The following is a 26,021-nucleotide window of genomic DNA, read 5'->3' as shown; positions in this document are numbered from 1 at the left end:
TGCTCACTCACCCCCCCGCAACGGTGAGAGACATGGGAGAGAACAGAAAATGCAAGGAAACGCATGGGTCCAGAGAATGACCGTTTAATAAGCAAGGAAAAGAGAAGAGTGAAGAAGAAAGGAAAAAACACCAAGTGGTGTTTTCCACCACTCGCTACCTCCCACAAGCAGGTCGGTGCCCAGCCACTGGCGGAGCAATAGCTTACTTTCCAGACTAACACCTGCCCCAGCCCCCTCAGTTTTTTATTGCTGAGCATGATGTTACATGGTGTGGAATATCTCTGCAGTCAACTTGGTTCAGCTGCCCCAGCCATGTCCCCTCTCAACTTTTTGCCCACCCCAGCCTACTCACCAGGGGGTCCAGAACAGGTATAAAAAGAGAAAGCCTTGATACTGTGCTCATCAATAGCCAAAACAACAGTGTGTTGTCAACAGTTTTAGTCACAAATTCAAAATGCAGCCCCATAATTGGCTGCTATGAAGAAAATTAGCTCTAACCTATCCAGACCAAGTATAAACAGAAAATAAATCCATGCTGGTGATGAAAGGGGAAGATCTGATCTTTTTCCCTTCTTTGGTCTTCTGAAGGTGGACAGGGAGCTAGTTTAGGGAACTGATCTGATTCTAATCCACAAATTACTTGAAGGATTTTATATTTTTTTTAAGAAAGTTACATAATTAAGAATTAAATAAAGACATAGGCCTTTAAAGACTAACGCCTGCCCAGAAAGAACAATCTGGAAGAGGCAGCAGCTGTTGGCAGTGAAGAGTGACCCCTATCTCATCTCTTCCCTGGACTAGGTTATAGAATCCTAAACTCTAGGCACAGGTCAGGGGCTGCTATTTAAATGACACTACCTTAGATTAGGCTAAAGAAACAGAAAAACATATATAAAAAGGTAAGATCACTCCTCACAAACAAAATTAATTTTCACTCACTCCAAAATCAGATTGCTACTAAGTAACAGTTGAAAACACTAAAAACCTTCCATTGATGTTTGACCAATGGCAAAAGTAAAATTAATCCCCTTAAAGGCAACAATAAAATCAATAGTATCTGTGGTATATTAGATAACAGCAACGTTCTCCTTTCCTGTTACTGTCAGTATCCTTTTGGTGGTTTGTTCGTAGGAAGAGAAAAAGATTCCTCCATATATTTCTAAACTCACAAAAAACAATGCTGATGTACTAAAACCAGCACTTCTCCATTGAATTCTATACGTTAAATCATGTACTGACCACAAGTCAATTATTAACCTTTTATAAGGTAATCTTCCTGAATGCAGTTTTACAGGTTACACTGTGACTGTGTTTTTAGAATGTTACAAATTTGCTCAAATAAATAGCTGGAACAATCTAAATCCAGAGTAAAAGAAGGAATCAATGATATGCAGTTCTTCTAGCATGTGGCCAACAGGATAAGACTCAACACACACACAGAAAAAAAAAAAAAAAACAAACAACTAAATGCAGTTTGATACAATGGACTGGTAAAATAGATAGAAATATGTAACTGAATAAATGTGACATAGCCTAACTTCTTTCTTCTCTTGTAGCTTAAATTTGAAGTATGTACCCTAAAAACACACAAAAGGAGGCAGTGTCATTCTCTTCAATCAAGGTAATGGAAAATTATGACAGTAAAAACACCACTGAATTCAGAACTAGTAAAACTTGAGAATTATCTGCTCATGTGACTTGTATGGCATCAACTGATTTTTTTTAGTGTAACTTGCTCGATTTTAAGTAAGGAGTTCTAAAAAGCAAATAATTTGGCATAAGTGTCTTGGTGTCTAAAAGAAACTGAAGACTAAATCTGAATATATATATACACACACAATACCAACAACAATATATTTGAGCATTTTCATCCTACAAATAGGAAACACTTTAGACACTGTATGTTAAAGAAGTTTCCATTTTCTGCCTGAAAAAGCCACAAACTGGAAGGAACAGTCCAGAGAAACCAAGCATTTAAAAAATTAATTTAAAAAAAAAAAATGTAAACTGGGGCAAGTCACAACTGAATTCCTATTCTTAATATAGTACAGTTTGTTGTTGTTTCTTTTTTCAGCTGAAGTTCTAACATTCTCCTATGAGAATTTTAAAGGTTTAAATTTGTTTCAGTTGTTCAGCTTTAAAGCCAGGAAGTCTGGAATAGCCATCCTCATAGAACAAAACCAAAAAAATCCAAACCCACCGAACCCAAAATAATTTCAAGAAACCCACAAAGAAAGCTCCACCAAAGACCAACAAAAAACCCCAAAAACATTAAATCACCATAAAAATATGCTGGGAGATCAGAGGGAATAGTGGGTTTCCATTTCACTACCCAAGTGCACAAGCAATGGACTTACACATTTGTATTTTAGAACCGAAAGCATCCAGCTTCACATTTGCTGTTTACTCCTCTAAATCTGTTCTCTCAAACACTATAGTCATCAAGAGGCAATGTAGCATTCTTTTTTATTTGGTACATTTTCAAAAAGAGCCCAAAAGGCTTTCTGCTCCTTGCCAACTCTTTTCAAATCCTTAAAAGCTTATGTATATTTTCAGTTCCAAATAGGAACTGATACCGAATCATCAAAATTTCACTCAACAAATATTCATCAGAATTGCTGAGTTTAAAAATACTTGCAAGTCTACTTGGTTACTTTTTTTTTTTTTTTTTTTTTTTTTTTTTTACTGTTAAACCGTATGTACTTCATACTACTTTATTTTTGGTTTGTTGGGGTTTTTGTGTTTTTTTTGGTTTTGGCGGTTTTTTTGGTGGGGTGGGTGTTTTGGGGTATCACTTCACATGGTCCACCCTGCAGCTGAATTCCTCAAATAATGCGACAGATGGACAGACATTTTTAAAAGCAAGATGACATATTATTCTTAATTCCCGTGCCACAGTAACAGTGAAGCAGTTAATTAAGAATTAAAAAAAAAAATAATGTTTTAAGACTAGCATCAATTAGATACCTTCATGGAAAACGATCTTGTGAAAGCAAAGCAGCTATTACGCTCTTGTAGCTCAGGAAGATCTATGACAAGGCTCAGTCTCAGATCCTGTACCAGCTGCCAGTACAAACCTCTAGCCTTTTGTTTAGGTTTGTTTTTTCTTAATACAGAATATTTGACCCAAAAGAGCAACATACGACTGTCATTTCTCATTTATTGGCTGAAACTGTCAAGAAGCAATCTGGAAAGGTAACTATTTTCTAAGTGGAAAACAGAAAATCTGCAACACATACTTATTTAATGTCATTCCACGTGAACTGATTCTTTGTTCAATGTTCTTCAATAAGTGAAAAAACTTTTTGCTTAGAAGACAATAGGCTGCCATCATCTACCAAAAAAGTCTCTTACACAGTCTTACAGATTATTTGATAGAAGAAGAACTGGGTAATACATACAGTTTAACAGAGCTAAAATTCAATTTTTCATCATCCAGAAGGATGAAAAAGAAAAAAAAAAAAAGAAAGAGACCAGCAAGCAGTTGCTAAAAACCATTACTACTTTTTAATAACTAACGAAACATTCAGACTGCTTAAAAGCAAGGAGAGAATTCTATTGAAAGCAAAATTCTACTGAAAGCTACTGAAACACGAATGAAGAGAAACATAGTTCCAATATAAAGAATTCTCTCCAGAATACAAGAAAACACCACAATATATGGAAAGAGACACTGTACAAATTTTTAATGATAAGAAAATGAAACACTAACCAATTATTTCAGATTTTCTTTAAAGAAAAATATTTCAGCAATTCTCCTCAAATACTAGAAGAATGAGTATTTTCAAGCAGGATTTCACAAATTAGAAAAGAAGTAACCAGCAAAAACCTCTCTGCAAAAGATAAACTTTTAAGAGCTAAACAAGGAGGAGGGCAAAGAGAAGATAATATTAAAAGGTGCTAAAAGAGAACTGGAATGAAAAGCTCTGTGCACAGAACTTCAACAAGTCAGGACAACCGCTCATTAGAAAAGTCACAACACAAACATGAACTATTGTTACCATTGCCTTTCTTCCTCTAAAATACTTACGTTACTTTTTATACTATCTGAATATCCAGTGTCCCTCACAGTTAACATACACAACATGGAATAAGTTTCTTCAGACTGGTAAAAAAAAAACAACAAAAAATATTTCTATGAAGAAGCAAACTGCCTGCTGCTATGGCATGGGGCTGATTGTGTAGTCCCACACCCATCCTTGAGCTATTGCTGTGATAGCAAACTAATATAATTTGCTAACTCAGAAATAAAACCAATGACTCGGGAATCGGTTTTCTGCTGGATTAATAAAATGAACTGGCTCACCAGTTCAAGAAGCATCACAGCTTGGCACGAGAACACACACCTGGGAGGAAAGCAGCAAGGAGGACATTGTCTTTTAGCAGCAACATGTGCTGGATGGCTCTGACAATTTGTCTCATTGCACACTGAGCAGCGTAAAATACAAGCGACTTTTCCTAAACTGAGTAGGCCCAATGATGAGTATCCTCACATACTCTGCAGTAGGAAGGCAGTAAGCTAAAAAGAAACAAAGCTTTAATAAATCATCAAGAACTCAAGGCACAAAACAGAATCTTCAAAGCTGGAAGAAGATAAACATACCATCTTAAAGAAACAGGTGTCAAGAGAAGCAAGACAGAGAAGAGTTAGAGACAATTTAGCTTAATTTCAATTTCCAGAAAAAGCAGTTAGCGGATACACCTGTCTGACCCACCCAGAAAATAAGATGGTAAAAGCTAACAGATATGGGCATGTCAAAAAAACAAACAAACAAACAACAAAAAAACCCCAATCAAGCCAAACTAACCTTTCTTTCTTTGACAGGATAGGCTTTTTTTCAGAGGACCAGTACACACCTTGACATTTGACATTTGCATTATGTTCCCAAAACTACTACAGAAACATGGTCTAGTAACAGCAAACGGTGGGCAGTTTTAAATTTGTCTGTGTTCACATAACTGTCAATATGAAAGGACCAATTTTGTGGCACGCAGCAAGGATCTTTCCTTTGAACACAAGGTGTGCTTATTAAACCTGCAGGTAACAAAGCTGCAAGCCTACTACAGAAAAACCAACAAGGTCTTTGATAAAACTGGAAAAGGGATCTGAGTACACAGGATATAGTTCAATTTGAATAAAAGCGAAGAACTACATTCAGATATATAATTAATTTAACTGCATAAACATGAAAAGAGAAGTAACTCGCTTAACAGGAACTGCTGCTACAGCAGATCACAAACTGCTCTGGAAAAGGCAGGAATAGATACGAAGAGCAATAACGTGCAAGATGCTTGATGCAATCTTCTCATATTATTTGACAATACACCAGGCAGACGCTATCCATTTTCAGTACTGTATTTTAATAAAAATAAGGATGACTGAAGAGAGCATGAGGGGGAGCAGTAAGACCAATAAGGGTATAACGTGTAATGGCAGACTGAAATAACTCAAATTACTTCATGTAGGGAAGGGGGCAGGGAAGAGCCCTTGAGCAATGTTCAAACACAGAGAAAAACATAAACTGTTTGCCTTGTCCACTGAAGACCAGAATAAAAGGACTGGCAGGAGTCCAATAAGATTAAGACAAACAAGAAAAAAAGCCTGTTCAACGGATTGCTTTGGGAAGTGTGGAATCACTTAGAGATCTCCAGCAAACACATCAGACAAGCATTTGTCAGATGGAGCTTAAAAATTAGTCACTCATGCCTTGAAGCACAGGAATTGTTTGGCATTGCTCAGCATTTAACTTCACCTGCGCTAAGAAGGTGCCTCTGGGGGAAGACTGAAGCACAGTAAAGTCAATCCACTACGCACTGTTACAGTTAAACACAAAGCATGCACTTTGGGGTTTCAGCAAGGCAGTAAGAATTTAGGCTTGGCCAGCATGAGGACACAGTAACGTCTTCAAAGTATTAGAGGCATTTGCCTCACCAGCACTAAATAGCTTAACTGAAGTGATGCAAGCTGCAAGTAGGTGGCAAAAGCTGATTATTTACATTCTTTGAAATCTTCAGAGGAGCCTGACAAGTGAGATTCACAGCTGTCAGGTAACTGATGCAGCTGTTGCTACCTACACAAACAATGGAGCCCAGGGATATACACACAGCAGACAGTTTTCCACCACCTGAAAAAGAGTGACTTACTGGCTACAAGGACGCCCAGACTAATTCCATTTTGCCCAATTATAGAAACAGTCTGAATAAGCCTTACAGACAGTTCACAGAAACAGAGCTGTTCCACTAACCTAAAAAATTAAGAATTAAGGACTACTTAAACCCAGGCCCAAGGTAGGTGATGACAAACTCCCCAATTCCCCGCCCCCCAAAATTTAAAAGCTAATTCTGATGAGACAGAACCAGTTACAAAACAAAGTCTCCTGTGCCTGCTCTAACTACTCTCAAAAGCTTCTGCCCACTTTTAATCATAAGTGAAAACTATATTACTTCTGTCTGACACATGTATGATGGGACGTGGAGAGGAGTTCATTTTCAACTCTACAATTGTGAAAATTAAGTAAATTACTCAGATGCAGACTTTCCATTAGACTTAGGAAGACTCCAACAGTTTTGATCTCGCCAACAGAATTTACTGTGGAATCTGCCTCTTTCCATAGAGCTCAGTGACTTTAAAATACGCATTAGTTAAAACCAAGAAAATTCATCTGCCGCAAAACAGGAGGTGGAAACTTATTGAGTAGTACTGAAAGAATCAACTTGAGAAATAAAAACTCTGATAAAATACTCTATAATACTTTCCATTTCAGGCTTAGCTCATCTGTCATTTTGATTATTTTTTTAATACTTTTTTAGATCTTTTAAAATATTTACATTTGTCATAGACTGATTACATGTGCTACAATGAGTTCTCAAAATCAAGCAAAAAAACCTCATGTACTAAAGTGAGCCTCATTTCAGTGTTTTAGATAAGATTAGCAAAGCAATACCGAAGTGTCTTAAGACTAAGGAAGGTAGAGGTACTCAAAGCAGACTTGATAAAACTAAGCTCCTACTTAAACATCAGCAAGCGATCGCCTCTCAACTGAGACTACGCAACATCTGCTGGACATCACTCAGGCAGCTCAGGACAACAGGGAATAGAGCAGCACAGAGCTTTTCCAACGTAGGAACTGAAAACTACATTTAAAGTGTCATTGAAATATACTGCAACCGCACATTAGAATCCCTTTAGAACTCAACGAGGCAGGAGAATATAATCAATCTGCACAAAACATAGCAAATTATGCAATCATTTAGTACCTTTTATAAAGATAGACAGAGGTAGAAAATGGAAAAAGAGAGGTAACTAACAAATCAGAAATTTACACACAAAAAAACCCCACAGCCGAAGGCTAAAACCACAAAATGTACAACTCTCGGATTCAAAAAGCTCCTGCCATATCCCTGGGAGACGAGCACTCTGACACAGGATCACTATGGCTACTAGACTCTCATACTCCTTCCTAGACATCTTTGATACTGGCCCCAGTCAGAAAGGAGAACACTAAGCTAACAACCTTTCAAATCTAGCAGATCACCTGAGTAAGACAAAATAAGCAGCCAGAATAAGACAAAAAACCAAGACACTGACTGAAATACTCCAGGAAATAGCGACGCTGCACAGAAGATGATACGTGTAAGTCTGGTGTTCGCCTGTATACAGTATTTATACACACTAAATTCTTCATATTAGCAAAAATACAAGGAGCCAAGCATTTTCTGTCAAGCAAACTCTTACAAGTGATTAAATGCTATAAACACCAACTGAAAAACAGAGAAAATAAATGAAGATACCAGAACCAAACCTCCAGCCAAGTAAAATACGGATTAGAAAACCGCCTATAAAGTTGACCGTTTGAATGCTGTAGTGATACAGTTTGGCTTCTTTCATCTACTACATTCTCTCTCTGTTCCTCCTTCACTTACAGAAAAATGGGAAATTATAATCTTAAAACCAACGACCACAGGACTAATTTAAGTACAGATATTGATGGTACCATCGTAATACCAAATTAATCCATCCTGTCAGTAAAATAACTCCATAATAATTGACAAAAATAAAATTTTGGCTTAACTATTTCTTTAGGGCATATACTAGTACACAGCTATGCTTACATTAATGCTGCCCAAGACAATAGGTTGGACTTAAAGAACATGCTTACAAGGACAGATACAGCTTTTTTATACAAAATGACCTAAGACAGGGCAGTTCTGGGTAGCTGCCCATAATATATTCTGCGATTTTTACTGTTAAAGTTATGATTCAGCTTACATACTGAAAAAAATTAGTTAATATATTTCATAGAACATTCATATTCCATGGCAGTGGAAGTTTTCTTAACCAGCACTGCAAATATTCTCTTGCAGCAACACTTCAGTTCTGCATATCCTTGAGGATAACAAACACCTGAAATTTGTCAACAATGCAATAGTATTCCATCCAAATGCTTATATAACCAAGACGACAAAAGCATGGTTTTCATCAAAAAGATGACAGTATAACTTACAACTGAACTCTTCATAATTGTCTAAAAAGTGAAGACTAAATAGTTTAAAGGTGTTCCACAAAACATCTAAATAGGGAGTTAAACAGGCAATTGTGAGCTAAAGCTGATGTAACAAAAAACAGAATTGAGTTTCTTCATAAATTGTTTCAGAGTATCTGTATGGGCTTTACATGCATCACCAAGGTGGCAATCTAAGAAAGATAAAAATGTTTTTTCCCTGGACTTAAGAGACCTGAAATATAAGTAATTTATGTGCAACAGTACTGTATCTTCTACAGCAAGTTAATAAATAGCAAAGGTGATGTTTAATCAATAGCTGTTGTTAAGACAGTATACAGACAGTCTTTCTGGAAAATAAAAATTTAAAAAAAATAAAGAGAAGGAGATTCAAAAACTGCCTGCCATTCTGCCATGCAACTTAACAGCTTTCAGGAGAATACAACTACCTGTGAGGAAATGCGAAGGGGTAAGGATCAAATTAGTATCTACATTAACCATCGTAAGTTCTCTTTAGGGACGAATTTAGAAGCCTCAAACTACAAATGCAACTAATTAACTCTGCCCTACACAGGTTTTATGTATAACATTGTTCTAACACATTAAACCATAGCAGGTTTTTACAAAGAAGTTCATACAGTCAAACTACAATTCAGACACCCAGATAGCCGCAGCTAAACCATTTTAACCCTCCAAAACTCACGGTTAAGCTTCAGCTACAGAAGCAAATCCAAAGAGACCTACAGACACACATGCATGCAAACACTTCCTCTCCCACACAAAATCCAACTTTGTCTCAGTTAATAGGCTCCTTATCTTTAATATTGCAGAACTAACTTATTACTTAAAGAATTCCCTTGTTTCTAGTCTCCTGCATCATTCACACAGCACAAGCTAATAGTAACCATATTCTATAAAAACCCATTCACAGTCATTTGAAACCATTATATGACTTTAGAAAGTAAAATGTATAACCTCTTACCTGAGCATGAAAATTTGACATAGTCGTTGTCTCTATATCTTTCTTTCCCAAAATCTCCATTTTCACTGGTGAATTGGGAAAATTAAACGAAAAGTAGTCTAAAAAGTCAGGTAAATAAGTAGCTGCCCCATGAACAATACCCATTACATAGTAAGCTGCACAGTTTTCATTTTCACTAAAAACCAGACCCACAAACTCTTCTGCAAATCTCTCCATCTCCACAGGAGATAAGTGGGAGAGTTCATTACTGTAGGCATGGATAACTGATGCACCTCCGTTAGGCTGGTGCTCAATATGAATCAGCTGTTTGAACTCCAATGTGTCCAACCTTTTGAGTTTATTTTGAACCCGTGGCTCCTTTAACGAGACAAATGGAAACTCACTGTTCTCTGGTATCTTGGACTCACAGTCCTTCTTGGGATCCATATTTTTCCCACTGAAATCCTTAAGATGATCATCTATGATGCCTTTGGCTTCCTGATCCTCAATATCAGAAACCAATCCTGAGCAGATGGTCTGAATGGATTTGCTGTACATTTTTGGACGCTTCTTCTTCTCATTCTCTTTATGTTTCTTTTTCTTTTTCTTCTTAACTTTTTTAATCTGTAGCTCTTCTGCATTGGTTTTTGGTTTCTCCTTCCCACCTGTTGAGAGGAAAAAAAGATCTCTTAAGTATCTTCATATAAAGATACGTATTTAAAGATCAGGATTCAAAGTTCACAAAACCATCACTGTGGCACACAAAGACCAGAGACCAATATAGAGGGTCACAATGTGTATCTTGCTGAAAACAAGTAGTAAGAGACATATGCCATGTTCACGTTATGACTGACAAATAAACTGGGGGGGGGGCAAGGGGGTGGAGTAGGAAATCACAAAAAAAAAAAAACAAGTTTCCCAAGGCTGCTTTCATGATGAGTCACAATCCTTAATCATACCCTTTAACTGGTCATCAGCAATTACTATACCAGACAGTTCAGAGACATTATATGACAGCTGTCAACAGACGGTGCCAAACAAAGGGTTTATAAACGGCCAATGACTATCAACCACCATCAGCAAGCTGTTCACAAGATGCCACTGCCAGAACCTACCTTGCCAGATGGCTTTACACCGTCATTCTTCCAGAACTAAGTAAACTTTGTAGAAATACATGTGGAAACATCTAAAAACTGACCCCATACTTCTTAGAAACAAAAATAAATCATTTATACCAAACAAACAAAAATCCCAAACAAAAACAAACAACAACAAAAAACTCCAAACAACCAATGACCAAACCCTCACAAAACAGAAACTATTTTCAAGTTTACATAATACGCAAGCTGAACTGAAAACAAACTGCTACGGCCTAAAGCCAAAAGTACTCACTGGGGGATAAGGCATTCAAGTGATTCCCAAGGTAAACATTCTCTTTCATTTTAAAAAGTGTTTTTCTTCAAACGCTTTAGGGGTTTTTTTGCAAGTAATAAACACGGTACCCAAAAAAGCTTCTGTCACTACGCTGCCCTAAAGCCTAGCAGTTGAAATCGTTTCACGATTTGATAAATCAAATTACTGGGCACGTTATAGCAGAAAATTATATTCACAAGCGAGTCAAGATCAGCAGGTTCAGATACAGAAGTTTAGAAGTTTAGTCTTGCAATGAAATCAACAATTTCTAAGTAATCTCAAATTCGCAAGAGTTAAGTTAGGCAGTCTCTACACTACTATGCTGGAGTTGACTATTTTCAGCTCGCAATCCTCAGTCCAAGTAACTCATAGGAGTCCTTAAAAAAAAAAAATCACAACTAGATTACAACTGCTGGTGTGTGGAATCATACATTCTTGCAATTAAGAGGTTTGGATATGGAAGGTGCAGATACTGGAAAGGAGAACGAGTAATAAAGACACTTGCCTCTGAACCTCTTGAGGTTTGTGACAGCAGCTACATACCTTTGGGATTTCTGAAGTGGAGGCAGGCAAGCTAGTTATCTCTCTAGCTTCTATTTTCTCATCTTGTAGGGGGACAGAAGTGCCCTGAGGGTCACTCATTTTTTATTTAGCCCAAACAAGGAAGTGGGCTCTAGGATTTCTTAACCTAATCCACATAGTTCATAGAATCATAGAGTAGTCTGGGTTGGAAGGGACCTTTAAAGTCCAACCTCCCCTGCAACAAGCTGGGTCATCTTCAACTACATCAGGTTGCTCAGAGCCCCGACCAACCTGACCTTGAATGTTTCCAGGGATGGGACAACTACCACCTCTCTCGGCAACCTGTTCCAGCGTTTCACCACCTTCATTATAAAAAAATTTCTTCCTTCTATCTAGTCTGAATCTACCCTCTTTTAATTTAAAATCATTACCACTCATCTTATTGCAACAGGGCCTGCTAAAATGTTTGTCCCCATCTTTCCTGTAGCCCCCCTTTAATTACTGAAAGGCTGCAAGAAAGTCTCCCTGGAGCCTTCCCCAGGCTGAACAACCCCAACTCTCTCAGCCTGTCCTCACAAGAAAGGTGCTCCAACCCTCTGATCATCTTCATGGGCCTCCTCTGGACCCGTTCCAACAGGCCCATGTCTTTCCTCTGCTGAGAGCTGGACACAATACTCCAGGTGGGATCTCACCAGAGCCAAGTAGAGGGGCAGAATCACCTCCCCCGACCTGCTGGCCTCGCTTCTTTCGATATAGCCCAGGATGCAGCTGGCCTTCTGGGCTGCAAGCACACGTTGCTGCCTCACGTCCAGCTTTTCATCCATCAGTACCCCTAAGTCCTTCTCAACAGGGCTGCTCTCAATCCCTTCATCTCCCAGCCTGTATTAATACCAGGGGTTGCCCCAATTCAGGTGCAGGACCCTGCACTTAGCCTTGTTGAACCTCATACGGTTCACATGGGCTCACTTCCCGAGTTTGTCCAGGTCCCTCTGGACAGCACCCTGTCCCACAGGAGTGTCAACTGCACCACTCAGCTTGGTGTCATCTGCAGTTAAGAGCTACAAAGACTCCCTTCACCCCAAATCAGATTTAACATAGCATGCTCTATGAGCACAATTTCACTTTTAGCTAACCAAGTTCAACTGCCCAAAGACATAGTATCCTCATGAAAATCTGTCCTTTTATTAGGCTAAGTTTAATGTAAAACCAGCATGAGCCTCTGCAACAGGACTGCTTCATCTGGTAGATGCAATATTCACCGCTTCTTTGTTAACATTTTCTTTCTGCCAAGAGTCTTTAAATCTAGTGGGCATAGAAAGACCAGAAAGAACAGCAACACGTGTGCAACCAACTACCTCAACCTTACAGGAGTCTTAAAAATAGTTCATTGGGGGTGCCAGGGAACGTCAGTGAAACGTCATCACCTGGCAAAAATCTTGGGTGTCATTCTGGCACCCGTTCCATTCAGGGGGGATATAAAACCAAATAAATGGTTTATGACAGTGCGAAGTTCCATATTATAGGCTTAGAACTCTCAATCCAAACCTCAAAATAAGGACTACAGAACAGACAATTTTTCCCCTCCTCCTGACTGCAGGAATACACAACTAGAAAGCATCCAAGAGTCTACAGGTGTTTCAAACTCTTAAAAATGCTTTAACTTACCATTTTACAATTGTTTCACTCTAAACATGAAAATTCATTGTTATACTGACAGATATCATAAAGAAGTCAAACATTTCCAGATATTACATTAGTTTGAATAGAGAAAATTGGGAATTATAGCACCGAATGCTGCATCAAGGTGAGGCACAGGGAAGCAGGGGTTACCTACCAAACCCCCTTCACTTGTTCTCAAATGGAGCTCAGATTTTTGTAGGCACTAGTTACTCAGATCTGGAACTTCATGCACAGCAGGGAAAGGATGTAAATTTATCTTCACTGGGGTTCAATCAGCAGTAACATAACAGGCAACAAATACAACATCATCTGAGTTTAAAGCAAGAAGCTATTTGCTATGGCAAGACCCAAATTGCTTCTTCATACTTTTAACATGTCTATTACCACCAAAGAAAACTGTAGGACAACTGAAGAACAGCATCTATGCATCCCTGCTGGACATACAGCTATTACATTACATTCTATTATTACTAACTGAAATGTAAAGTACTTACATAAAAGATGGGTATCAACCTGTATCTGTGCAAAACTACCTCAAAATTTGTTGACTTCCATTGCTACAGTACGAGAAGGAAGATCATCCGATTTCCCCTTTCAATCTGTTCTATTCCCTGCCTTCGATTATATCTTCCAAGAAGTTTTACTAACAATCAATTTAATTTGACTCCTCCTGTAATATGTGGTGGCTGGTTTTTTTAATCCATCACGATGTATTTCACAGATGCACCTATGCAAAAAAAAAAAAAAAAAAACCACCAAAAAAACCCCACCCAACACGAAAAAACACACACATAACCAAAACCCAACACTTTTAATGCTACAAAACTACTGAACTACAAAACAGGCTTCCCTAGAAAGGCAGTCGATGCCCCAAGCCTGCCAGCATTTAAGAGGCATTTGGACAACGCCCTTAACAACATGTTTTAACTTTTGGTCAGCCCTGAATTGGTCAGACAGTTGGACTAGATGATCGTTGTAGCTCCCTTGCAACTGAAATAGCCCATTCTGTTCTAATCATCAGTAAACAGCACTTAAAAGAGCAAAGCCACGGTCTCAAAAGCAGTGGTACTTTTAAGACAGAAACAACAAAAAATCACAACATAACACGCAATTAACATCAGATAGAGGAAATATAAATGAGTGTAAAATTACATGAAGTTCACATAAACATATCCAAAAAGGTTTGCACGCAAAAACGGTTGTAAGAACATGTTTGAGTTAACTCGGTATGCACCTACATAAGCACTCAAAACCTTATTAAGAGGGATTACACCAAGACATTTTTAAAGTGAAGAACATTTATCACTCTGTGTTTGTTTTCACACCATCTCCATGAAACCTTCGGAAGGGGAAAAAAAGCTCTTAACGACAGGATAAAAATAATTCTTTTTCTGGTATCCAACACAGTCCTCCTTCCAGCTTGAAAATAAATTTTCTGTTCAGCTTTAAAAACATATACTTTAATAATACAGGCTGTTTTTACTTTTGATCACAGACCACAAGGGTTATGGATTTACACATATATCAATTATTTAAGTTCATCAGTATATGCTTTCCCAAATCATGAGAAGTGCAAAAATGGCACGCACTATTTGGAACCAAATAAATATTTGCTAGCAGCCTCTCATCTCTGAATGCAACTGTCTCCTCTTCCACAGAACTTCTTGGATCTCTATATACCAAAAAGGATAGAACTGAGGCCATTTTTAATTCTGAAACACCTGGAAACCAAGAAAGCAACGATCACTGAAGGAACAAAAGGCTATATAACAGTAAAACAGCAGAAGATCTACTTGCAAGTGGGAAGAGAGAAAGAAAAATCAAAACAGGGAGCTGTCTATCCTTGGGAGACAAAATATTAATCCCTTCTTCAAGGGTGTGAGCTACTGATGCCACTGGAGAGGAAAAAAGCCTTAAAACACGGAATTCAGAAGAGAAAGGGGATTCCAAAGAGGATTTTTACAAAACATTACTAGAATCAAGGACTTTTTTAAAAGTTACATACCAACAAGAGTAAAACTTAATTCTCTAAAAGCACTTTTAAGCAGAAACTGAAAGATAACAACTTCAAAAACTGATTAGTTGGTTTGAGCCTGTTTCAAATTCACACAGATTTATGCTACTGCATACACAAGACAAATTCTGTCAAGAATTCTACTTCATTTTCAGACTGGCAGCAAATGACAGTTAGAAAAAATTATTTTTGTATACTTCAGGCACTGTATTTCATAGAGAAAATTATATTTATATTATATAATGTTAAACTGAATACTGAAAGACTGGAGAAGTGTCAAATTCATAATTATTTGTTTGGCCTTCAAATGTTGGATACGTGACACAGCTGAGCAATCTAAGATCTCATTGCCAGACATGGGTAGAGTCCAACTCCCCACTCTCCTCTGCCACTGCTCCTGGCACACAGTCCTACACCACTCCTGGTACTGACTGATGCTCATCTGATTGCACAGTAAATTGACTTAACTTAATGTCTCAGCAGAAACTACTCACTTTGCTGCTAAATTAAATGAACAGAATTGGGTCACAGCACTGTCAAACAGAAACTAGAGTATGGAGACCATCGATAGCCCGCAGAGAGGAGCAGCAGAACCCACCCCTCCTCAGTGGCAGCAAACCACTTGATCTGCTTAGCTACGCTGCCCACCACACCTTCATCTGTTCACGCTGAACAGCAAGCACAAGGCTGAATTTTTAAAGGGGAAAAAAAAACCCAAACAAAAACCACACAACAAAACCCACAGACACTTGCTTACCACATATATGAAATAGGACCCTGTTCCTAGCAAACCTAAATAGGAAGTTTCCTAACCAAAAAGCCTGAACTTTAAATTTAATATTAAAGCTATACAATTTCTCAGCTTACTTTTTAAAAGATAACGCTCTAGTAATTTAACTGTAATATGGATCAGACTACAATTTCTTTCATCTGCACCACCCGCACACTCACTGTACAGTCCCTGTTCCCAATCCTGCCTGGACATCAACACACACTCAACTTTAGAATATTTGTGTTCAATTATTTTAGCGTATAGCCAAAGTTTTCCTGAGGAATACAGACACAAAATGGAAAACGGATTTCTAGAAGTAGTATTTCTCAGCAAAGCTTGAATTCTATTTCAGAGAACAAGGAGAGGGCACATTTCTAGCTTAAGGCTTCTGCTTTGCTGAATTTCAAAGATCCACTCTGAAGCAGGTGTTGAAAGCTGCTCAGAAGTTGACAAAACTTCAATAGTAAAAGGAATTAGTTTGCTGAAATACTGGAATTGCTATCAGCAATGCCCAAAGTACGTTCATCTTATTCTTCTTTTGTGTTAGCTGTAGAGACGAGCAGAAACACACTCATCCAGTAACTCTGCTGCTGCCTGTATCAAAATACTTTAAAGCAAAATGCGTTGCTTCCTCCAAACCCAATAGTGCTGCTTTGACACTTGGCTAACAGACACCAGAACTGTCTCCCTAGGGCAGTAATCACATTGCCTCACAAAAGAGATACAGAATTTGGTGAAAATATAAGCAAGCAATCCAGAAGGCTAAATACAGATACAAATACTGTAAGACTGAGAGATCCAAACTAGTTTTGTTTTAAGCAAGATTTGGCAGCAGCGGCGCAGTGCTTGACGCAAAGCTAACTCTCTTGCACCTCTCAAGTAGTCACTATTGAGGCACACACTCACCACCCAAAACCTTCAAGACAAGTGTTTAGGAGAGTCTTCACCAGCAGTCACAATAAAGATGTGTACATACATACACAGGCAACTGCTGGAATCTAATTTCAGCCAAGACGGTAGCCATTTTGAAGGGCTCTGAGATGCATTTAGACAAGCACAGCTACTGACACACCTACAAACAAAAAACTTTTTCCACTACATGATTCAGAAACATGAGACAGAAGTAATAATTTTCACTTGTATAAAAAAGAAAGTCTTTCAGTTGAGGTGAGTCAGAGAACCACTTTGCGACTCCAAGAATGAGGAATGTCAGGGTCAGGGAGAAAAACCCTCAGCGCCCATAGTCATTTACAGGACCTTTCCCCTTGATCTGATGTTAAAAAGCAGACTGGGCTCACGCTTTACTGGAGCATAAAAGACGAAAGAACAGCAAAGTTTTCATTTTGCTTCTGCTCTTATTTGGCTAGCAATATACGCACGAGGATGGAGTTATAAAACTTGCATTGTATTTTTAAAGAAATTAGAAGAATGGAAATCTGCGTTAATTCTGTTCATGCCTGCACATACTCAGCAATAACGGAACTACCTCTAAACAATTTTTAAACATCTTCTGGGCAAGTCAAGCCTTATGTACCACTAATACTTTTGCCACTGCGTACATCTACATGATAGGTAGATCTCTCAGGGTAACTCAGTAAACATATTTCTTCTGGTGCCACAATATTCCTGTCATAGCACAGGGCCTACTACTCAGGACTGAGATTTGAAACTGTTCAGATTTTATGCAAATAAGCCAACGCTTTGTTATCACTAGATGATACGTACTCGTAATTTAAACTGATGCTAGACAGCCTGAACTCTGGTAACTACAGATTCCTTCCAAGTGTGAGTTTTGATAAGAAATCTCAGAAGTTACGTGAAGTTTATTTTATGTTGTGTTTTATCCATGAGATCATTTGACCTCAAGTTTCACATAAGCAGAGGCCACAAAGTTTTTACTTCATTCGGTTGTTTCAACTAGAGCAGTGTTTCTCAACTTTGAGGTCACAGCCCCCAAAACTACTAGGGAGGAAGCTTTAGAAGTTTAAAAACAAAACAAACCAACACTAACAACAACATTAAACTGTTCTTTTCCTACAGTTTTCTAGCTGACAGCTAGTAGCAGGAAGGGACAAGGATTTTTAACAGCAGCCAGTAATTAAAGTCAGTTTTCACTTCCTCACTTCAGGAGAGCTCAGTTACCGAAATTTAACAGAGCCGAGGAGCACTTGGTAGGGGGCAGGAGCACAGAGGAAAGAACGTCAACACAGAAAGCCCAAACAGGGACCACATTTCTTAGATTTTTCAACCGAACAATAGTACTGGAACACAGAATCTTACTCCTCATTCTATAGCACACACAAAAAAAAAAAAAAAAATCACAGTAATATCAACCAGCTGCAGGTATACTACTTGTTCTGCAGTGAGAGACCAGCCTGGCTATTCCTGTCATCAGCTACAAAACATTATTTAAGTCTTTGGCTTGGTCCTGTACCAGCCATCTCCTACTGCAGTACTGCAAGAAGTTCTGCCTAGTCCTCTCCAGTAAGGGGATTGGTAAGAAATAATCTCCAATTAATGATCTTCACTTTCTTCCCATAGTCCAACATGGACAGACACCACTCAAGCATTTCCTAGCATTCTTTCTTACGTTTGTGACAACTCAGCTCTGCTACAGCTCTTCAGGCTAAATCTTTAAATAGTCAACACAGAAATACCAGTTCAAGCCACAGAAATGTCATTCTGGATCTTCCAATGAGTTTAAAGTTCATAACAACTAAAAAATAGCTTAGAACAGGAACAGCCAAGACACCGCACACCAGCCAATAAATAAATAAAATATGCAGTTGTAGAGAGTACAAGTGTTCTTGGAGGCACCGCCACTTACAGTAGCAAAAAAAAAAAACCAACCCCAAATAAACAAATAACAACAACAGCCACCCTGCATAAGAAAAACCACGAGAAGCCTTTCAGATCCCAAAAAATCCTCAAGTTTGTACCAGCCACATCTTTAACTGACAGAATTTTATATTTTGATTTTAACATATCATCATGTATTATAATTTTATTTTAATATATTTTGAATAAATATAATTTTATATAATAACTTGATGAGTTAATGAAAAACATATAATAAAATAGTTCAAAGGGATTAGAAAAACGGACTTCCTAATAGAGTTCAAACATGCACATGGAATTCTGATCAGGCACAAAATGCAGTCACTCCGCAATTAAGGAGAATGAGCAAGATCAACTGCCAACAGGTTGAAAAGCTAATACACCATGTGCTGAAAACAAACATAACTTCAAGGTGCCTCAGTACATGGCCCAGGAAACAAACCAAACAGCAGGCGTACAACTGAGAACTGACAGCTCTCTTGCTCTATTTATAGGCTTGAAAGCTTGAATATTAAACATCAGAAGAGTCAAGCCTGCAATACGTCAAATAATCCTATTTTACGTTGTCTCAACCCTCTTGGAAGTTGAACAGTCACAACCACCCTGAGAAAAGCTATTCAAGATTTTTAGAAAGGGACACTTAACAGGCATACAAACACAAGGCGTGATAAAAGTTGCTACAAGGACATACATTGACTTCTACTGTGTTTAGCTCATTAAGGTAACTATCTCTTACCCACCAGAGCCACACAGGAAGATCCTAATATGCTTCCTCCTATACCCTTTCCAAAAACTGCACTTATAAAAGCTGCAATGGGATGTTGTAAGATAAGCAAAGATTTATAAAGTGATGAATAAAAAAATACAAAGCTCCGAAATATTTTCAGTTAATTCTTCTACAGCAGTCAGAAAACACAAAGTCTGCAAACAGTCTCTGGAGTCTGGTCACCTAAGTTACCACATAAACTATATATACATAAAGTTATAGATCAGCTATTTTATGTATTTCATAAAAGTATTTTTAAAAGCAGCAATCTATTCTTCCTTACCTACTTCTAAATCATGACTTTGCAAATAAATCAATATCCAAAATAAAAAAATGCAACAGAAATCCCACCTAGACTGAAAGCAAGGATAGAAACCTGGCAGGGGTGGTATGATTCTGAACAGAAGTCTTCTGTTACAGGTCTGCACATGAGAACAAGGATCTGTAAAAGGAACCATGCAGGACAAAATTTTTTGTGCAGTTCCACATGTCTGGATCTTAAGATACATGACAGGGTGAAAAAATGCCGATTTAATCATCTTAATTCAATGACGCTATCCACTTCAAGCAGCAAAGGCAGCAAAAACACTCCTCTACCAGCGTTTTTCACGCTGCTATGGAAGAACTTGAAAGACAGCAGAGTAACCCACATAAAACCAGACCTCTTTTCTGAACTGATTATCACAGTATTTTAATTAATCTGTGCCATGGAAATTAGAACTGAAACCCACTTCACATATACAATACAATTACAGGTGAATGAAAAATATTTTGTGTGCACCCAGCCTAGCAACTTCCCCAATGACCTTTACCAGTGATAAGCTGGAGGTAGAAACACTGTTCTCAAAGGAAGAGCTCCTATAAATGTGACAGCATTGCAATTCTCTCTGAAGTCTTATCTTTGAATTCCTTGTCTTTGAAATAAAGTAAAAAAACTACAATTATTTCCACAGTCTTCACCATAAAAATAAAAGTGCCAAATAATACATGCACATGTGCTACACACAGTCTATCATAATTTGTACGCATAGCCTTCAGACATCTTCCAACTGAAAAAACAATAACCATACGGTAATCTTTTAACCTGCATAGATTTTGCAAACAGTGGTAGAAAAAGATTCGATTTTCACTTTTCACTGATGTTCCACAAGTCCAGACTTCAAGCTCCAGACCCGTACTTCAAAGCCATTAGAGCACAGCTCTCCCTCCAGCTGCCACCTGCTCCATCCCAAAGCAGCGCGCACTGAGTGTCTCACCCTGCCTGGACAACAGGGGAGACTGCTCGAGTCCAGCACTCTTGGTTCCTTTTAGGTTCTCAAGGATTTGTGTAGCCAACTGAACGCACTATCTGAACGTGAGTAACTTCGGGGGCAGAAATGAATCACTCACATAAAGGGATGGGAGGGAACCAAGAGCAAGCAGCAGCAAAGACATCTCCAGAAAACTTGGGAAAGCAATCCACCAGCTACACAAAAGGTACGCAAATGATTTAACGCATTCTTTCTGAAAAACGTTTGAGGCCCACTGGAACTTAGAAGAGCTCTCCTCTCAGTGATCTCATCGCACATACCCTACCTGTATTTTACATACATGTTTCACCCTATACTCTTATATGAAAGTTAGTAACTTGGTACATAAGGACTGTGAAGCAAAATCAGTATTACAGGCTAATCGGTGTGGTGGGTTGTGTGCCCTGCACTCTTACCTCAGTCTTTCCCATCCCCTCAATGTCCCATCAACTAAGGCGCATTGCACACAAATCCTTCAACATTTTCCCTAAAGACAAAGACAAAATATAGTGGATGGGAAAAAGTATGCAGTATGACTCAGAGGTAGGTCTCATCTTAAATATGCCAGTTTTATAATTACACCTGTGCAAAACCCATCTATAAAAAAATTTAAAATGTTCATAAGAATATACAATTAAAATAAGTGTCATTTCTCCCAGAAGAATGAACAAAATGCTTTAGAAAGTGATTTGTACTTACAGATGTTCATTCTCCCTTCTTCCCTGCATTTTGACATTCTATAAATCAAGGCATTTAATCTTGCAGAAATTAATAACTTCTCCTACTGCATTTTTAGAAATTGCTGTGCTCTGATATAAATAATGAGAAAAACAGGACTGACTTTTCTTTCTTTAAAGGGAAAACACAAGTAAGACTGTTTACAAATAAGCCTATTAATCATTTTTCTTTTTGCAGAACCTCCAGTAACCCTCAGCCATGTTACACTGGTGTGAAACTTTTTGGTATAAAACTTTCAATTTTTAAAAGGCATTTTTTTCATTATGTAGATTATTTGAAAAGCAAGTTTAAGTAACTTATATTTCCTGAATTTTTAACAATATGCACATGCCAAGAACCTTTTTTCCAAGAACTGAGCTCTTCTTTCCACGTAACAGATTGAGAGAAAAAGGGGCAATTATGTAGCTTTATTCTACAGAGAATACATCTGCAAGTGCAAAATGATGACAAAAAAGCTTTTCATTCTCGATGCATAAGAAAAGCCACCAGGCTTTCTGAAAGAGAGAAACATATTTCCTTTCGCAGCCTCAGAAACTGTAAAAATATCCTTTTTAAGAGTTGCCCTTCTCCAGCATCGGCAAGTTTTATCATTGCTTTCAACAGAATGGCAACCTAAGTTTAGGCAGATGAACAGCTTACACCCCTAAGCTTCTAATGTAAGTGAACTCTTCCACATTCAGCTCAAAACACAAAAATCAGGCACATGCACCAACTCTCCCTCAAAAGTGCAGTCAGCAGGACTAGGGAAGTGACTGTCCCCCTGTACTCAGCACTGGTGAGGCCACACCTTAAATACTGTGTTCAGTTTTGGGCCCCTCTCGCTACAAGAAAGACACTGAGGTGCTGGAGCGTGTCCAAAGAGGGCAACAAATCTGGTGAGGGGTCTCGAGCACAAGTCTTATGAGGAGCAGCTGAGGGAACTGGGGTTGTTCAGCCTGGAGAAAAGGAGGCTGAGGGAGACCTTATCGCTCTCTACAACTACCTGAAAGGAGGCTGTAGCGAGGTAGGGGTCGGTCTCCTCCCAACATGCAACAGGACGAGAGCAAATGGCCTCAGGTTGCACCAGGGGAGGTTTAGGATGGATATTAAGAAAAATTTCTTCATCATAAGGGTTGTTAAGCATGGGAACAGGCTGCCCAGAGAAGTGGTTGAGTCACCATCCCTGGAGGTATTTAAAAGACAGGCAGATGTAGTGCTGAGGGACATGGTTTAGTGGTAACTTGGCAGTGCTAGGTTAACCGTTGGACTTGATGCTCTTAAAGGTCCCTTCCAACCAAAAATGATTCTATGATTCTAAAAGCCAACATTCCCTCAGGTCTGACCTCTTCCTCTATAACCAGCCACCTTTTATCTTGGACAGCTAGTTTAACTATCAGGTAGGCTATTACCTCTGCCCCCTCACTGGAAGTCACAAACAGAAGAAAACTCAAAAAAGACAAAATCCAAATCATTAACGATATTCTCAATCTAAGATGAAAGGAAGGCATTCAACAGATGGTCAGAGTAACGTTTTACAATGAGATATAGATCTAATGCCTAGAAGCAGAAAATTAGCTGTCTTTAGAGACCAACACTGTAGCTTCTTAACACACACACACAAACCAACCACAAAACCAAAACCCCAAAGAAAAGGAGACTAATTCCAGATCTTTGTTCCTAAGCCCACAAAGTGAATTCTGAGATCATAATAAAAGGGCGTGGACCTTAACTTTTGTTCTACAAGAAGATACCTTTAGATGAAGAGTTAATAATCTTTGAGGTCACAGAGGCACTGACCACTGACACATACAAGAAGTTGCATCTTAAAGCACTTTTGTCTTTGCTGTCTTGCCCTTAGCTCCCAGGATGTAAAGGCAGATCTGCAGAAGGAATCAGGAGATGTTTTACAAACGTCACAGCACATCCAGTCAGACTTCGGAAGCCCACAGAAGACATCCAGAGCTGCTGTTCTGAACAGGATACAAACGCAGCGGAGAGGACCTGTCTGTTCACAAACTGCTCTCCTGATACACTTGCTTCTTTCCCTGAAATAGGAATCCATTTTGCAGGACACTGGCAAGCCAAACACAGCCTCTACAAAACACTTCCCACCAACACCTTAAAGAAAACCTAAACATGATACTTGACTGCTAACATATCAGATCTATGAAATAGGGATAAGGCACCTAACGCACTTGTAGCACTGTTCTCTGTGAGAATACCCTATCCTGCTACTAAGCCAGCTCAGAACAGCAGAGGTGTTCTAATACAGCCACAGTGCATGTGCTTTTTTGTATTAACTTTAAAATAAAGCACTAATACCTTCATTAGGTATCACTTATTAGATCTGCATAACAAGACTTGCTGTCTTTGCAGCTTCCACCTCATTGTGCTGAATGGCAACAGAAATAGGAGAGAGGATAAAAAAAAAAAAGGCTGGTACACAAACAAAACCTGAGGAACCTCACTGTTGAGGCAGTTAAGTGTCGCCTGGTATCTCAACCACCAACTTCCTTTCATGCTCAGCAAAGACAAGCCACAGCTGTTCTTTTCACAGGAAGCCAGTCACCAGCTTACGCATTCCTCATGGTCTAAGCAGATACCTTGAGATCTGATCAACACATTGTTTAAGCTTTTATAGTTGCTAATACAGTTACTTGGAGCTGTGCTTAACATACAATATGTGATGTAGTAATTACAGGGTTACATGCCTCTGATCTCATATGAATGTGTTGAAGATAATGTTTTGTTTTGGCGGTTCAATTTGTTCTTTGTAAATGAAATCCTACAGCAGACAAGAGAACAGAAAAATACATCAGGAATTTGTTCCCAACTTCAAAAGCAGAGACTGAAAATAACAGATTAAAAAAAGATATTTGCTCTACTTAAATACGCAACATCCTCACAGAAAAACTGATGCAGCATGACCTAGATAAGTGAAGAGTGAGGTGGACCAAGAACTAGCTTAACTGCTGTGCTCAAAGGGCTGTGATCTGCAGCACAAAGTCCAGCTGGAAAACAGTCACTACTGGAGTAACTCAGACATTCATACCTTGTGCCAATACTGTTCAACATCTTCATTAATGGCTGGCATCATGGGGCAGAACACACCCTCAGCAAGTTTGCAAGTGATACAAAACTGGAAGGAGCCGTTGACACACCACAGAGTTGCACTGCCAGTGAGAGGGACCTTGAGAGGCTGCAGAAGTGGGGCAGCAGAAGTCTCACAAAGTTAATACTGGGACGTGCAAAGCCCTGCACCTGGGAGGATTAACCTCGTGCACCAGCACAGGCTGAGGACCAACTGGCCAGACAGCAGCCCGACAAAGGATATTCACCTAGAGCAGGTTGCCCAGGACCACGTCCAGTCAGGTTTTACAACCTCTGTAGGCAACCTGTGCCAGTACTCAACCACCCTCACAGTAAGAAAGTCTTTTTTCTTACATTCAGACAGAATTTCATGTGTTTTAATTTGTGTCCACTGCCTCCTGTCTTGTCACTGATCACTGCCATGAAGAGTTTGGTTACATCTTCTTCATTCCCGTCCATCAGGTGTTCATACATGTTGATGAGATCCCCTTGAGCCTCTTCTTCTCCAGGCTGATCAGTCCCAGCTCTCTCAGCCTTTCCTCATAGGAAAGATCACAGAATAGAATCATAGAACTGTTTGGGTTGGAAGGGACCTTTAAAGGTCACCTAGTCCAACCTCCCCCGCAATGAGCAGGGACATCTTCAACTACATCAGGTTGCTCAGAGCCCCGGCCAACCTGACCTTGAACGTTTCCAGGGATGGGGCATCTACGACCTCTGTGGGCAACATGTGCCAGTGCTTCACCACCCTCATCATAATAAATTTCTTCCTTCTATCTAGTCTGAATCTACCCTCTTTCAGTTTAAAACCATTACCCCTTGTCCTATTGCAACAGGCCCTACTAGGTACTCCAGTCCTTTCACTGTCTTTGTCCGTGTGATGGACTCACTCCAGTAAGTCCATATCTTTCCTGTACTGGGAAGCCCAGAACTGGACACAATACCCGAGATGCAGCCTCAGCAGCGCTGAGTAGAGGAGAAGGATGACCTTCCTCAATGCACTGGCAACGCTCTTCCTAGTGCAAGCCAGGATATTGTTGGCCTTTTTTTGCCATGAAGGTGCTCTGCTGGCTCACAGTCAGCTTGCTGTCTGCCAGAGCTCCAAGGTCCTTCTCATCAAAGTTGCTTTCCACCTGGACAGCCCCCAGTATGCACCAGTGCTTGGTGTTATTCTTCCCCAGATGCAGTACTATTCTCAGAGGCATCCAGTGACAGAACAAGAGTTAAAGGGTACAAATTGAAATTAAAGAAATTCCTTTTAAACAACACTTTTTTTACTGCAAGAGTGGTCAAATACTGATACTGGCTGTCCAGAGAAATTGTGGAGATACACAGAGTCTGATAGTCCTGGGCAACTGCTCTAGTCAACCCTATTTTGAGCAGCGGCATTGGACTAGCTCCCTTCCAGCCTCAACCACTGTACAATTCTAAGATTCAGTCGATGTACAAGCAACTGTG

At 39.1% G+C, this 26,021-nt stretch overlaps 1 protein-coding gene across 3 annotated transcripts in view; it reads right to left on the bottom strand.

Annotated features, from left to right (window-relative positions):
* The window catches only part of LOC134510340 (protein PHTF2), a 138,279-nt gene that overhangs the window by 99,225 nt on the left and 13,033 nt on the right, over positions 1-26,021 (bottom strand). For all 3 annotated transcript variants that reach the window (XR_010069569.1, XM_063323519.1, XM_063323516.1), the window contains exon 3: positions 9,484-10,127. Coding sequence is in view for 2 of the 3 variants with exons in the window: in XM_063323519.1 (XP_063179589.1) it covers positions 9,484-10,127 (644 nt within the window). In the remaining variant the exon portion in view is untranslated. The remainder of the gene's footprint in view (positions 1-9,483; positions 10,128-26,021) is intronic.

This window comes from Chroicocephalus ridibundus, chromosome 1, assembly GCF_963924245.1.
Source record: "Chroicocephalus ridibundus chromosome 1, bChrRid1.1, whole genome shotgun sequence".
NCBI classification, from domain to species: Eukaryota; Metazoa; Chordata; class Aves; order Charadriiformes; family Laridae; genus Chroicocephalus; species Chroicocephalus ridibundus.
The sequence above is the reverse complement of the archived record's forward strand: the minus strand, read 5'-3'. Positions and strand labels throughout refer to the sequence as shown.